Below are 16,495 nucleotides of genomic sequence, written 5' to 3'. Positions count from 1 at the left end.
CCCTTTAACTTCACTATGAGAGAGGCAAGACTGCCCACTAAAGGAAGCCTTACTGGATGTCGGATAGCAGTTGGCATGGTTGGATTGAAATTAGGGAAAGCTAGACCCCTGCGACAAAGTGAATATCAGAGGAGGGCAAAAATGGGAATTTTGCCTTGTCTGTAATATTCCTTTTCTTGGAGTACAGTACAGGACACCGAACCTTTAATAATAAACCTTGGGCTGTACAGCATGCAGGCTACCTTCAGGTGATAAACAATGGCAAAAACCTTGCTTGTGTGCAATCACACAACCCCTCCTACTCCTTGAGACAATGATTTTTTGTGAAGATAGAGGGGTGCAACCTGTGTCATATACTGTAAGATAAGGAAAAACAGTTAAAGCATAACTCCACTTTTGTTGAGAAAAAAAAAACATTCCCCTCTGGGTGATCTCTGTACATTACAAGGATTTTAATCAACTTTGTTGCAGATTCCTACCTTTTGTTATTCTGAAGAAATCATTGTTTGTTGCTCTGTGCTATGAGAGGAGATAACAGCAGAGTGGGAGATTAGCAAGGAGAGCCCGGAGCAGCGATGTAACAAAGGTATTTCCCACTATTCTAATTAATACCTGGTGCTTCTGTGTACACTGCAGAGGGGAGGGGCTGAGATCCTCCTCTGACAGCTATGAGAGGAGATAACAGCAGAATGGGAGATTAGCAAGGAGAGCCCGGAGCAGCGATGTAATGAAGGTATTTCCCACTATTCTAATCTAATACCTGGTGCTTCTGTGTACACTGCAGAGGGGAGGGGCTGAGATCCTCCTCTGACAGCTATGAGAGGAGATAACAGCAGAATGGGAGATTAGCAAGGAGAGCCCGGAGCAGCGATGTAATGAAGGTATTTCCCACTATTCAATTACAAAAACACACACTGTACATTATATAAAACACTAATAAAGTGGATTCTAGGATTTTAATGACACTAAACTTGGTTCACACAGGATTCCTGGCAGGCAGGGAGAGAAGGGAAGACCGCACATTACAGCTAAAAGACCTACCCCACATGTTCAGTACCAGATTTGTGCCAAAAATTGTCTATTTTTCAAAACTTTAAATGTACAAAATATCGGCCTATATCGGCCGATACCGATACGTTGTGACCAAAATATCGGTATCGGCCCTGAAAAAAGCATATCGGTCTATCCCTACTATAGTTTATCCTATTAAAAGCCAGGTACCAGTTCCAGCACTCAATAAAACCCAGTCTTACCTTATCCATGACACAGTCTATTACCGGAGGTTCAGGCTTCATCCATCACGTAGGCCATAACCCCAAATGTGTCTTCAGCGTCTGAGAACCTGGACGCTGGACCTGTACTATACGCTGCAGCATGTTGCATTTCATTATAAAGTGACTGCCTACCGCAGAATTCAGTGCCCGAAGCAAACATTGCAGGTCGGCCCCATGCAGTGGGATCCTAATACAATCCTCCTGAGGTAATAACGAGGGGTACCGATCTGGAAACTGCTAGATAGCCCAAGTCAATAAGCAGTCAGATCTTGAAAGAAGTGTCAAAAAAAAAAAAAATTGGTTTAGGTCCCTTTGACACTTGTGTGACTTGGGACTGTAAAGTTGCATGACAAGTTGTACCCCATGATTTCCAATGAGTACCGTTCATATCTGTGCAACTTCAAGTCGCAGCAACTTCTCTGCACTACTTTGGTCAACAGACCTCAAGATTACACAGGCATTGCTTCAAATCCATTCAGAGTTGTTGCGAAAAAAAAAAATAAATCGCAGCCAGGTCACATAAGTGAAAAAGGGGCCTAAAAAAAAAGAAATGCTTCTCTGGAGGAAAGCAGGTACGTCACCTGAGCACACCAGAAAAACAGTTTTACGGGGTGGGTGGGGTTATACAAGTGCACACTGGGTAGCAAGCATATAGCCCAGTGATGGCGAACCTTGGCACCCCAGATGTTTTGGAACAACATTCCCATGATGCTCATGCACTCTGCAGTGTAGTTGGGCATCATGGGAAATGTAGTTCCAAAACATCTGGGGTGCCAAGGTTCACCATCACTGAAATAGCCCATGGTCTGGAAATAGAGTTCCTATATCCTGTACTGTGCCATTAAGATGAGAACATTTTCTGGCTGATGAAAACAAGAATAGGCAGCCTGTGTTGTTGGGTAAGAACATTTTAGGGCTTTACTTGAAGTACATAAGCAGCTAGAAAGCACTCACCTGCAGAGGAATCACAATCATGAAGATCTTTTTGTCCTTGTCAGACAAGATGTGTTTCACAAAGGCCCAGCCTGTTCCAATCAGTGCAATGGTGATGAACAGGAGGGCTCCTTTCAGCCTGATGAATGAGAAAAAATGGCGATCAGCTTGTATTAAAAGGCATTTTGACCTCTGAAAACAGGATTATTATACCTAAAGAATATCTAAACTCAACATTTCATTTATATTCCTGATATGTGCCTGCTGTACCATGTACTTAAAACGTATCCTGTTCTCTTTGTATTGCTTTCTTTATGTGAACTCTCTGGTGTTCCTGCAAAGTCCCCCAGCATTCTATCCTAGGACGGGATCAGTAGCTCAATCTCAGTTTTTTGCAGATGACACAAAATTAAGCAGGGCAATAACTTCACATCATGATGCAGAAATCTAACAGAATTACCTGAACAAAACAACAGGAGGGTGGGCAACTACGTGGCAAATGAGGTTTAATCTGGAGAAGTGTAAGGTGTTGCACTTCGGGAATAAAAACATAAACGCAAAATACGCGTTAGGGGGGGAACCTCTGGGGGAATCAAGAATGGAGAAAGAACTGGGAGTCTTAGTTGAAGATAGACTAAGCAATAGCATGCAATGTCAAGCTGCACCTGCCAAAGCTGGCAGAATATTAGCATGCATAAGGAGATATATTCCAGAGATAAAACTATAACTCTACCACTTTATAAAACTCTGGTCCGACCACATCTGGAGTATTCTGTCCAGTTCTGGTCACCAGTCCTCAGGAGGGATGTGCTGGAAGTGGAAAGAGTCCAAAGAAGGGCAACTAAGCTAATTTGGGGATTGGAGGACCTAAATTACGAGGAGCGTTTACAAGCGCTCGATTTATTCTCCCTAGAGAAGAGACGCCTGAGAGGGGACATGATAGCGATTTACAAATACCTCAACGGTGATCTCAGCAAAGAAAAAACTATTCAGTCGCAAGGAGTGCAAGACGACACAAAACCATACAATGCGATTAGAGGAGAAGCGATTTAACCTTAGGCTACGCAGGGTTTTTTTTACAGTAAGGGCTATAAGATTTTGGAACTCTCTTCCACAATTGGTGGTAACTGCAGGAAGCATGGCTACTTTTAAAAGACTCTTGGACGTACATCTCCAAGATCAAAACATTCAGGGGTATGGGAAATGAATACATCCACACACACCTACACAGGTTAAACTGGATGGACTTTTGTCTTTTTTCAAACTCAACTACTATGCAACTATGTAACTATGCCGGTCATACACGCATGCTCAGATGTGGAGCAGTGAGATTACGTTAATTATGTTATCTGTACCAATATTAATACACAAATGTTAATGAAATCTTTTTTTCTTTAGTTACCACTGCTATTTTCCCTTAAGTCCTGAAGAAGCAAAAATGAGAAATGTGCTGACCCTTCAGAGACTTCCTGCCACTGTATATTTTTGCCATAATTGGAAAGCACATTGCGCATGTACAGTATATAAGCCACACTAGGGTATTGTGGTAAATGAGATATAGTGGTTTTTGTACTTGTTTAAGTGGTAGTAAACCGCATCAATCAAAAAAAATAAATAAAAATAGGCACAGGGTAGTTTAATAATGTGCTAGTATGCATTGCCAGACTTACCTGAAAACGAAGCACTCCAGCAGTGCGCTTTCAACGCTGAACGAGCTTCCATCTTCACCCCGTCTTCCTTCTGGGTTTGGGGGCTTCCGCGATATGAATGGCCGAGCCAGCAATGCGCGAGTTGCTGTTTACAGCACGGCTCTGAAACAATGGCACGGTATGCCGTTCTTTTAGAGCGCATGCGCTGGTGACATCACCGGCTGTATCTAAAGTAAATATCTCCTAAACGGTGTACGTTTAGGAGATATTTTCTGTACCTACACTACCATTCAAAAGTTTGGGATCACCCAGACAATTTCATGTTTTCCATGAAAACTCACACTTTTATTCATCAAATGTGTTGCAAAATGAATAGAAAATATAGTCAAGACATTGAGGTTAGAAATAATGATTTTTATTTGAAATAATAATTTTGTCCTCCAAACTTTGCTTTCATCAAAGAATTCTCAATTTGCAGCAATTACAGCCTTGCAGACCTTTGGCATTCTAGCTGTCAATTTGCTGAGGTAATCTGAAGAAATTTCACCCCACGCTTCCTAAAGCACCTCCTACAAGTTGGATTGGGTTGATGGGCACTTCTTACGTACCATACGGTCAAGCTGCTCCCACAACAGCTCAATGGGGTTGAGATCTGGTGACAGAATACCAGCTTACTGCTTCTTCCCTAAATAGTTCTTGCATAATTTGGAGGTGTGCTTTGGGTCATTGTCCGGTTGTAGGGGGAAATTGGCTCCAATCAAGCGCTGTCCACAGGGTATGACATGGCCTTGCAAAATGGAGCGATAGCCTTCCTTATTCAAAATCCCTTTTACCTTGTACAAATCTCCCACTTTACCAGCACTAAAGCAGCCCCAGACCATCACATTACCTCCACCATGCTTGACAGATGGCGTCAGGCACTCATCCAGCATCTGTTTACTTGTTCTGCGTCTCACAAATGTTCTTCTGTGTGATCCAAACATCTCAAACTTAGATTCGTCTGTCCATAACACTATTTTCCAATCTTCCTCTGTCCAATGTCTGTGTTCTTTTGCCCATCTCATCTTAATCTTTTCCTTTTATTGGCCAGTCTCAGATATGTCTTTTTCTTTGCCACTCTGCCTAGAAGGCCAGTATCCCGGAGTCGCCTCTTCACTGTGGATGTTGAGACTGGCATTTGCGAGTACCATTTAATGAAGCTGCCAGTTGAGGACCTGTGAGGCGTTTATTTCTCAAACTAGAGACTCTAATGTACTTGTCCTCTTGCTTAGTTGTGCACCTGGGCCTCCCACTTCTCTTTCTATTCTGGTTAGAGCCCGTTTGTGCTGTTCTCTGAAGGGAGTAGTACAAAATGTTGTAGGAAATCTACAGTGTCTGAAATTTCTCACATGGAATAGTCTTCATTTCTCAGATCAAGAATATGTCGAGTTTCAGAAGAAAGTTCTCTTTTTCTGGCTATTTTGAGAGTATAATCGAACCCACAAATGCTGATGCTCCAGATACTCAACTAGCTCAAAGGAAGGCCAGTTTAATAGCTTCTATAATCAGCACAATAGTTTTCAGCAATGCTAACATAATTGCACAAGGGTTTTGCAAACATCAATTAGCCTTTTAACCACTTGCCGACCGCCGCACGACTATCTACGTCGGCGGACAGCCCCTCACAGGCAAAGTGACGTAGGTCTACGTCGCTAGCCTGTGAGGGTCTGGTCCGGTCACTCTGCGATCGTCGGAGAGGGAGAAAGTCAGGCGGCTAGTGTAAACAAGCCGCCTGTCATTCTCCCCGGTGTATGAACAGTGATCAACGGTTCTACTATGTAGAACCGTTGATCACTGTTCATACATCTCAAGCCACAGCCAATCACAGTTAGAATCACGCCCCTAGGGACACACATAGCCCCTCCCTCTCAAAAAAAAGTTAACCCCTTCACTGCCAGTGTATTTTTACAGTAACAGTGCATATGTATAGCACTGATTACTGCAGTAATGTCACTGGTAACCCCAAAAGTGTCAAAATGTCAGTCAAGGGTCCGATCTGTCCGCCGCAATGTCGCAGTACCGCAAAAAAAAAAATGGCAGATCGCCGTCATTACGCGTTAAAAAAAAAAAAAAAACAACAAAAATGACAAAAATCTTTCCCTTTGTTAGTAAACGCAATAACTTTTGCGCAAACCAATCAAAATATGCTTTTTGCGATTTTTTTTACCAAACATAGGTAGCATCAAACAAATTGGCCGAAAATGTTAAAAAATTTTGATTTTTACATTTTTTTTGGGGGGGAATTTCATATAAAAAAATGTGAAAAATATTGCTATTTTTGCAAAATTTATGCTCTTTTTTTGTTTATAGCGCACGATCAAAAAATTGCACAGGTGATCAAATACCACCAAAAGAAAGCTCTGTTTGTGGGAAAAAAAGGACGCCAAATTCGTTTAGATACAGCGTCGCATGACCGCGCAATTGTCCGTTAAAGTCACGCAGTGCCGAATCGCAAAATACCCCCTGGTCAGGAAGGGGGTAAAATCTTCTGGGGCTTAAGTGGTAACGCGATTAGCTAACACAATGTACCATTAGAACACAGGAGTGATGGTTGCTGGAAATAGGCCTCTGTACACCTATGTAGATATTCCCTTAAAAATCAGCCGTTTCCAGCTAGAATAGTCATTTACCACATTAACAATGTCTAGACTGTATTTCTGATTAATTTAATGTTATCTTCTTAAAAAAAAAACAAAAACAAAACAGTGCTTTTCTTTCAAAAATAGGACATTTCTAAGTGACCCCCAACTTTTGAACGGTAGTGTATAGCTAAGCCTAATTATAGGCTTACCTATAGGTAAAAATCATACATGGGCATTTACTTCCACTTTAATATGTGTTAACACTTGCTTTTATGACCTGTTATAGGTTTGAGCGTTTTTAAGAATACATTTTGTAATAAAATTTGTGAAGAATTTATATGTTCCGTTCTGTTTCAAGCCCGTGAAGTCCAATCAGTATGGATATTTTTTGTGGTTATGTTTCTAAGCTGTGCTTCATGGAATTCCAATATAAGCCCTCTGCTTAATGGTATGCCAACATTATACTCACAAATGGGTGATGTAGTACACCACGGCCCATCCTTCATTGGGAGATCCTTCAGTTGAGATATAATGATAATCGATCTAAAGAAAAAAACAACATAACAAAACCATTACTACATCAGTACTGTGTATATCGTCTCCCAGGTTTGCAAATCAGGTCATGATACAAGTTCACAGTGAATGTAACACTTTGCACTATACCAATGGTCCAAAAACATATGTCCACTAGAGCAGTGGTCCTCAACCCTGGTCCTCAGGGCCCACTAACAGGCCAGGTTTGCAAGATAACTGAAATACATCCCAGGTGATATCATTTGCTGCTCAGTGATTGCAGTACTCTAGTCTGCATCTCCCCAAGGTAATACTAAAAATCTGGCCTGTTAGTGGGCCCTGAGGACTGGAGTTGAGGACCACTGCACTAGAGGATCTAGCAACAAATTGCAGACTAGCGGGTGGGCTTATTGTCAGGACAGGACAAAAATGAAGGCCATCTAGAGTCTGCAATGGATTCCACAGACTCCATGGTACTCCAGCAGTATCATTAACCACTTACCGCATATCGACGTAGGGCTACGTTGGTAAACTTTGCGGGCTTATACTGGGATGATGCCTCTAGCTAGAGACATCATCCCGGTACCGTGGTTTGAAGCCGACGGTCGGCTTTCCGTCGGTAACGACCGATGCGGCTCGGGAGCCGCTCGATCGTTACCCGGGGGGGGCGGGAGGGGACGTCCCCCCCCCCTCCCGCCGCCTTCCGTGGCTTTGCTCGGGGCTCCCGTCCCACCGGGAGCCCCGAGCACCCAGCCGGCACGTCCGCTGGCTGGATGGAGTCCCGATGAATGCCGGAAATGGCATCGATCGGGTCTCCGATGACGTAACCCGGAGGCGGCGTCCATGACGTCACTTCCGGGTTACTGTGCTGCAAAAGGCGGCAGTTTTAAAAAACGGCTGTATGCAAAAATGCCGTTTTCGGCGTTTTGCATACAGGGAAGTGTAGTGGAGGGGTTTGGGGTCTTTTAGACCCTCGATCCCTCCATAAAGTGTACCTGTCACACATATTGCTGTCACAAGGGATGTTTACATTGCTTGTGACAGCAATAAAAGTGATCAGATTTTTTTTTTTTTTTTAAAAACCTGTAATAAAGTTGAAAAAATAAATAAATAATAAATAGGAAAAAAAAAAAAAATGTAGCCGCCCCCGTCACCGTTAGCTCGCGCACACAAAAAAACATATACGCAAGTCGAGCCGCGAATGAAATCGCTGTTCAAACCCCACATGCGAGGTATCGCCGCGATCGCCAGAGCGTGGGCAATAATTTAAAAAAAAAAGAGCTACACTCTACCTCTAAACTGGTAACCGTTAAATAAATTTAAAGCGTCGCAGATTGAGATCTCTATTGACCGTAGTTTGTCGCCATCCCATGGGGGGGCGCAATTTTAAACCGTAACATGTTGGGTATCTATTTACTCGGCGTGACATCGTCTTTCACAATATAGAAAAAAATGGGCTAACTTTACTGTTTAGTATTTTTTAAATGCAGTGAAATGTGATCTTTCAAATTTTTTCCAAAAAAATGGCGTTTTAAAGACCGCTGCGCAAATACCGCGTGACAAAAAATTTTGCAATGACCGACATTTTATTCTCCAGAGTCTTTGCTAAAAAAATATATATAATGTTTGGGGGTTCTAAGTAGTTTTCTAGGAAACAAACAATACTGGTTTTAACTAGTAAACAAAAAGTGTCCGAAATAGGGCTGGGGCTTAAGTGGTTAACCAAGATTTTAAACTGAACAGAATAAGCAAATATTGTACAAACGCAAGAAGCATGTGCATTCTTACTTGAATCTTGGTGTCCTATGTGTATTTCTTCCACATTTATGCAGTAATCCAGTGTGATACTTTGCCTCTCTGTAAGAACTTTCTGGACTAAAGACCAGCAAGTGCTACGATCTCCCTCTGTGCAAAGTGACTGATCTTCTATCTGCCTGCCCGTCCTATTCTTTCTTTTCAGGTAGCCTGCAGTGGGTGGGCCCTGCTAGGCCCCTCCCACAGCTCCGTTCTCTGCACAGTCTATGTGCAGCACAGTGATAATGGGATTTTTGGACTTAACGGAAAATCCATTTCTCTGATGTTCATAGCGTCTCATAGGATGTTGGGTTAATAGACAGATTTGATTTATTTGAACCCAAATGGACAAAAGAGTGTCAAGTTGTTGATATGCCAACCACTGCATTGAAGATTGGGATGGGGTGGGGGGATTTTGCTGGAAATAGACTGTGAAGCTGGTAGGGATCCTGGGTGAAGGAACTGGGATAGGTGACGAGGTTATGTGCTGCTGCTATGCACACTCAGAAGTGTGACAGTCTGGCAGGGCAGAAGCCTTGATACTTTGGCTTTTCAGCCTGAACGTAAAAGGTCAGCATGATTAAAAAAAAAAAAAAAGTAAAGATAAAAAAGAGGACCGACATAAAACCTTCAAAAATCAAACCTGTCTGGACCTATTCAAGGATGTAAACATTTAGGCAAGCGAAACAATAAAACATTTAAAATGACTTTTTTTAGCTGGCCAAAAATGCTTTAATAAATGATCGATATCTTTTCTTATCAATCTCTTCGGATAAAAATAATCAATCCACTAAATGAAGACGTCGTAGTGACGAAACGCGTCGGGAGGAGCTTGCCAAGCGTCACAGATCACACCCAGAAGTCGGAGGTCGGCCATGTTTTTGGTGGGAACCTTAGGAACGTTGTCCAGCCTATGTTCTTATGCTTATATGCTCTTGATACCTTCGTTTTATGGTGAGTGCCTGCCTAGCTTTTATAATAAAGGCGTTTTGAGATACTACGCTATGGGCCGTTTCCTCTTGGTGTCTCTTCTCATGTATGAGGTTGATTATTAACCGGAGGATCAGGTCCCATAATATACCATTTGTGGAGTATCATTACTCAGGATTGGTGATTATTTCGTACTGTGGATGTCCCCAGCTGCTTGGTCCATGTGAGCGGGGTTTAGTGGTCCCTTAACCGCTTACTGCGGTGTACTCCTCTACCAGCTGGTAAGAGTCAGTGTGTGTTGGCTGGGTTGTGTTACACTTTTGGGTAAAGAATGCACACCCTTACATCTACTGCCTACAACCAACCAAACTGTGGAATTTTGTATGGACATTATTAATGTAGCATCAATTTTTTATTAACATTATTTAATTTACTAGCGCTGCTCTTGTGTGTATCCATTTTGCTTAAACCTTCCAGTGTTTGAGTTGGCAGCTGGTGTCCTATAGGGGGCGTGGGTATTTTTTCTGTGTGTACTTAATGGATATTACCAAAAAGAAATTGTAACATTAGCTGGCCATATGTGGTTCAAATCTCAGCCAGTTCCTACTGAGATTCGAACCATGCATGGGCGGGCTGAATGTACTCAAGTTAATAGATCAATCAGGTTGTATTTTACATGCAATTATTGCTAGCGGCTGTTGTAGCTGCAAGCAAAAATTACTGTGTTCCCCCGCCCAGGACCGGCTTCCATCTCATAGTCTGATATTCGTGAGCAAGGCAATTTGGTGCTGCCGATCAATGCAAAACAATTGCTAACTGTCTGCCCTGGCCGATTGACTCAGTTTGCTGGAACTCTCTCTAAATCACGTCTAAAACGGTCAGGAGGGAAGTTATGGCTATTTGATTGATTGTACTCAATAGTTTTGATAAAATTGTACATCATATCAGATAATATAATAACATTGAAGCACGTGCTTCTGTCGTACTTCCCAGGGCCTAGAGTCATTGTCAGGAACGCTCCATGTGCACACTGAAGTGCGCAGGTGCGAATCTCCCCTTTGCCCATTCAATGGCTAAAAGAAGTTCGCCAATGTGCGACGGACGTGACCCGGGCATGTAGGCGAACGCGCATGCGCACGCAATGACCTTTTTGGTCTTGGCGTCCAAACGGCCTATTTAAGGGTGGATGGTTCATTTACACTTTGCGGTCTTGCCTGCAGCTTCTCCTGTGTTCCTGAACCTGAGATCTGTTGTATCCAGTTTGATTCCTGTTTGACCTCCTGGCTAGTCACTCACCTCGGCTTGTTTGTGACCACTCTTCTGCCTGATCCTTGTCTGATTATCTGCCACCAGATCCGGACCTGTTCACCTCCTGGCGGGGCAACCCCAAGGACCGCGACCTGGTGCTATACACGCAGCGAAATCAATCCTCACCATCAGAGGCTCTGGTGAAAACCATTTGGCACTTGGATTCCGCACCTCGGGTTAGCCTGTGTCTACTGCCTGGGTGACTCATCTGTGCTCCATCCCTCGGTAAGCTAGAGGCTACCCTCTGCACGTCAGGCTCGCCCCCAGAGTCCTGACAGTCATCCTCAGACACAAACCAAAATAAGGTGAATAAATACATCTTTCAAAGGTTTACCCACATTATTTTTAACAATTCAAGACTAATTATTCAGATTCACATGTCAAATATTGACTGGATCTCTGGAAGCCTGCAAAGGTCTAATAATGTAAGGCTTAAATAGTGGAGCCTTGCATTAACCAAGTTGTAACTGGTTCTTTATAACTAAAATTTAGGTGGGCTGCCCAGCAGGTCAACTTCATTCGTTTTCAGCCATCTTTTTATTTCTTACTGGCTAATGAAAGAAGTAGGTCTCTGAGCATACTTGGATATCTTGGCAAAAAAAGACAGCCATTAATTTTTTTTCTCACCAAAGCTAAATCATTTTCCTGCAGAAGTTTACTTTCTCCTCTGACTCCTATGCTGTCTACCTTCCAGTCTGGAAACATGTAGGGCCAGAATTGAATGGGTTGCAAAAGCAAAATCCAATTCAAGTCTTTGGGGTATTGATACACAGGCATGGGCAGCCTGGCACCATATCTTTACTGGCTGAGATGTTTATTTTAGGGGGGCCTGGGGCAAGATAAATACAGAGTGTGTCCTTTAACCACTTAAGCCCCGGAGGATTTGGCTGCTAAACGACCAGGGGGTATTTTGCGATTCGGCACTGCGTGACTTTAACGGACAATTGCGCGGTCGTGCGACGCTGTACCTAAACGAATTTGGCGTCCTTTTTTTCCCCACAAACAGAGCTTTCTTTTGGCGGTATTTGATCACCTGTGCGATTTTTTGATCACGCGCTATAAACAAAAAAAAAGAGCGTCAATTTTGCAAAAATAGCAATATTTTTCCCTTTTTTTTTATATGAAATTCCCCCCAAAAAAATGTAAAAATCAAAATTTTTTAACATTTTCGGCCAATTTGTTTTATGCTACCTATGTTTGGTAAAAAAAAAAAAATCGCAAAAAGCGTATTTTGATTGGTTTGCGCAAAAGTTATTGCGTTTACTGACTAAGGGAAAGATTTTTGTCATTTTTGTTGTTTTTTTTTTTTAACGCGCAATGGCGGCGATCTGCGATTTTTTTTGCGGTACTGCGACATTGCGGCGGACAGATCAGACCCTTGACTGACATTTTTGACACTTTTGGGGTTACCAGTGACATTTCTACAGTAATCAGTGCTATATATATGCACTGTTACTGTAAAAATACACTGGTAGTGAAGGGGTTAACTTTATTTGAGAGGGAGGGGCTGTGTGTGTCCCTAGGGGCGTGATTCTTACTGTGATTGGCTGTGGCTTCAGCTGTATGCAGAGTGATCAACGGATCTACATAGTAGATCCATATGATCAGCTCTCATACAGAGGGGAGAATGACAGGCAGCTTGTTTACACAAGCTGCCTGACTTTCTCCCTCTCCCCCGCCGATCGCAGAGTGGCCGGCGGACATCGGGTCCGCCGGTCACACGTGCGGGGGGGGTCCGTGACCACGCGGGAGCGCGCCTCCGGCGGCGCGCGCTCGCTCCCTAGACCCTCACAAGCTAGTGACGTAGCCCTACGTCACTTTGCCTGTTAGGGGCTGACCGCCGACGTAGATCGGCGTGCGGCGGTCGGCAAGTGGTTAATGACTATAGAGGTTTCAAACCCTTAAGCAAAACCGGAGCATAGCGTACTCAGGACATTACCGCTCTATGTCTGCTACCCCTCTTTGACAATCCCTCCATTGGCTGCCACTCAACCAACCAATTAAATTCAAGTTACTAACCATAACTTACAAAGCCATACATAACTTGGCGCCCAGCTAAATCACTAATCTGGTCTCAAAATACCAACCAACTGGTTCTCTTCCTTCCTCCCAGGACCTCCTGTTCTCTAGCTCCCTTGTAATCACTTCCCATGCTCGCCTCCAGGACTTCTACAGAGCTTCTCCCATCCTCTGGAATGCTCTACCCCAGGGGTCTCCAAACTCTCTAAACAAAGGGCCGGTTTACTGTCCTTCAGAGTTAAGGGGGGCCGGACTGCGGCCATTGGGAGTAGAAAATGTCCAAGCATCAGTTGGAGTAAACAATGCCCCATCATTGGTGTCATTGGTAGGAATTGTGTCCCATCATTGCTGTCATTGGGCCCAATGGTTGGTGTCATTGCTAGGAATTGTGCCACATCATTGGTGTCATTGGGAGGAATTGTGCCCTATCATTGGTGTCATTGGGAAGAATTGTGCCCTATTGCTGGTGTCATTAGGAGGAATTGTGCCCCATTGTTTGCTTAATTGGGAGGAATTTTGCCCAATCATTGGTGTCATTGGGAGGAATTGTGCCCCATCATAACTGTCATTGGGTTAAATCGTTGGTGTCATTTGGAGGAATTGAGGCCCATTGTTGGTGTCATTAGGAGGAAATGTTTCCCATTGTTGATGACAATGAAGGAAATAGTGCCCCAAAGGCCAGATAAAAGTAGGCAAAGGGCCACATCCGGCCCCCGGGCCGCAGTTTGAAGATCACTGCTCTACCCCAACCTGTCCGACTATCTCTTACTTTGTCTACTTTCAGACGATCCCTGAAAAGACATCTCTTCAGAGAAACCTATCTGGCATCCACCCAACTGTACTTTTATTTTCTCCATCAGCCCATCCCCCACAGTTATTACCTCTTGTATCATTTGACCCTCCCTCTTAGATTGTAAGCTCTAACGAGCAGGGCCCTCTGATTCCTACTGTATTAAAGTGTATTGTATTTGTACTGTCTACCCTCAAGTTGTAAAGCGCTGCGTAAACTGTTGGCGCTATATAAATACTATATAATAATAATAATAATTTGGAAAAATCAAATGTAATTAGCTTCCTTAATAGTATCTTACCGCATGGAACACCAATGACAGGGACTTGGTGAAGGGTAGAGCAGCCATCAGCCAATGGATCTTGAATACATCACTCCTATAGCAGAAATAAGCATGATTATTCCTCTCCTTTACACACAAGCATTTGGGTATATCTCTTTACAATGTACATGGAGCATATTACATGAAGGTGCCTGAAAGATCCTTGTGATGCCCACAGCAACCAAATTGTTACTAAAGCCTAGTACACACATTTGTTTCATTCAAGCCAATGGGCAGAATATAAAAAACTAAGATCGCTGTACTAACTAAGCAATGTTAGTGCAGCAATCTCTGCAACTGTGCCTTTGTCTTCTGACAGGGGGGACCTTTTTACGCTCCATAAAATTGCCATGTCTGTCCCAAGAGGACAGGAGATTCTTAAATTCCCCTCTGACAATAGACAAACTCCTTCCAGTCGAAATTTACAATGCCTATAGAAAAGTGTTGCCATCCGAGCTATTAGCTGTTTTGAATGAGGCCTAGGAGTTGCATCAACTTCCAGAAACAATGAATGTAGCTAGTATCATAGTCTACCGAAACCAGGGAAGGACAAGCTTTACCGAGTCATACCGACCCATCTCATTACTAAAAAGTCAGATGTTAAACTTCTAGGCAAAATTTTAGCAAACCTACTTGGCAAGGTCATCCAGTTTAGTGCAGGGGTCTTCAAACTATGGCCCTCCAGTTGTTCAGGAACTACAATTCCCATCATGCCTAGTCATGTCTGTGAATGTCAGTTTTACAATGCCTCATGGGATGTGTAGTTCCGCAACAGCTGGAGGACCGTAGTTTGAGGATCCCTGGTTTAGTGCATCCCGACCAGTCAGGCTTCATACCTACTAGAACAAATTGTTCTAGATCAAATTTTTCTATTCCACTCCTAAGGCCACCATGCTCATCAATGGATCCCACTCTGCTTCGTTCCCTCTTCATAGAGGAACAAGGCAAGGATGTCCCCTTTCCCCTCTTCGCATTGGCGATTGAGCCACTGGCAACGGCTATCTGTCTATCGGAATCCATTTCAGGGTTCAGGAAGGGAGAGAGGGAAGACAAGATATCCCCATATATGGATGACGCATTGATATTCTTGGGAGTCACCAAATGTTCACTCTCTTCCCTCATGTCCACCATAACTACATTTGGATCTTTTTCAGGATTCATCATCAATTGGGACAAAGCTTTTCTCCTGCCTCTACACTCCCAGCAACTCTTTCTACCCCAATGCGATGGCAGATCAAAGAAGTGACCTTTCATAAATGTCTTGGGATTTGGGTCCACCCTGCCGTGGAAGACAATTTAAAAATAATCTGCAGCCTCTCCTGGATAAATGAAAATTAAAAAGTAAAGCCTGGTTGAAATTACCTTGGCGCCAATTATTGGCATAAAAGTGTGAGTTCTCCAGTGTTGGAGTTCTCCAGATAGACTCCCTGTTCAGAATTCCTATCTGAAATTGCAGGAATCCCAGAATTTGTCTGCCTAGCTTACAACTACCAAAAGATAGTGGGGGGCCTCGCTGTACTCCATGCAAGATTATATTTTCTTGCTGTGCAACTACAGAATTTTTCAAGATAACAGGGTAATGCTAAGGTGTTTGATTCCATCAAAGTTATTTTAATGTCTCATGATTCTAAATACCATCTTCTGTCCCAGTTGGAGACGAGTGGGATTCAGAACCCCTCACTGACAATGAATAAAGTGTGGGGTGGGATGAAACCGATCTATGTGCGCACCCATATGGGAGGAAGGGCGCTTTGAGGAGTTAAAGCGGAGTTCCACCCTGGAATAATCGGATTTTTGTAAGATCTTACCGTAAAATCCTTTTCTCTTAGCTCATTGACAGACGTAGTCCTCTTTGATTCACATCAATTGGGTTATGTTGTCTCCGCAGGAGTAGGACTAGGCAGAAAGAAAAAACGTTCTGGCTCCACCCTAGGGGCAGTCCCAGAGGGTATATCCTCCCTCTCTCTGCTACAGGGAATCAGTTCTGTTGTAAAGCAGTAACAGAGAATTTAACCCAACCCAACTCAATGATAGAGGGGCGGGTACTACGTCTGTCAATGAGCTAAGAGAAAAGGATTTTACGGTAAGATCTTACAAAAATCCGATTTTCTCTGTCGCTCATTGACAGACGTAGTCCTCTTTGATTCACATCAATTGGGACATCCAGAAGCAGTGCCACAAATGAGGGGTGGGATTGACAGAAATCAAAACTGATTTCCTGTAGCAGAGAGAGGGAGGATATACCCTCTGGGACTGCCCCTAGGGTGGAGCCAGAACGTTTTTTCTTTCTGCCTAGTCCTACTCCTGCGGAGACAACATAACCCAATTGATGTGAATCAAAG

At 43.4% G+C, this 16,495-nt stretch overlaps 1 protein-coding gene across 1 annotated transcript in view; it reads right to left on the bottom strand.

Moving 5' to 3' along the window:
• The window catches only part of GPR107 (G protein-coupled receptor 107), a 168,366-nt gene that overhangs the window by 67,694 nt on the left and 84,177 nt on the right, over nucleotides 1–16,495 (bottom strand). Inside the window, exons 10-12 of the mRNA XM_082264241.1 lie at nucleotides 14,133–14,208; nucleotides 6,947–7,020; nucleotides 2,229–2,346 (exon numbers count right to left, since the gene is read on the bottom strand). Coding sequence (XP_082120367.1) covers nucleotides 2,229–2,346; nucleotides 6,947–7,020; nucleotides 14,133–14,208 — 268 coding nt within the window. The remainder of the gene's footprint in view (nucleotides 1–2,228; nucleotides 2,347–6,946; nucleotides 7,021–14,132; nucleotides 14,209–16,495) is intronic.

This window comes from Pelophylax lessonae (assembly GCF_965119305.1).
Source record: "Pelophylax lessonae genome assembly, chromosome: 7".
In the NCBI taxonomy this organism is placed as follows: domain Eukaryota; kingdom Metazoa; phylum Chordata; class Amphibia; order Anura; family Ranidae; genus Pelophylax; species Pelophylax lessonae.
The sequence above is the reverse complement of the archived record's forward strand: the minus strand, read 5'-3'. Positions and strand labels throughout refer to the sequence as shown.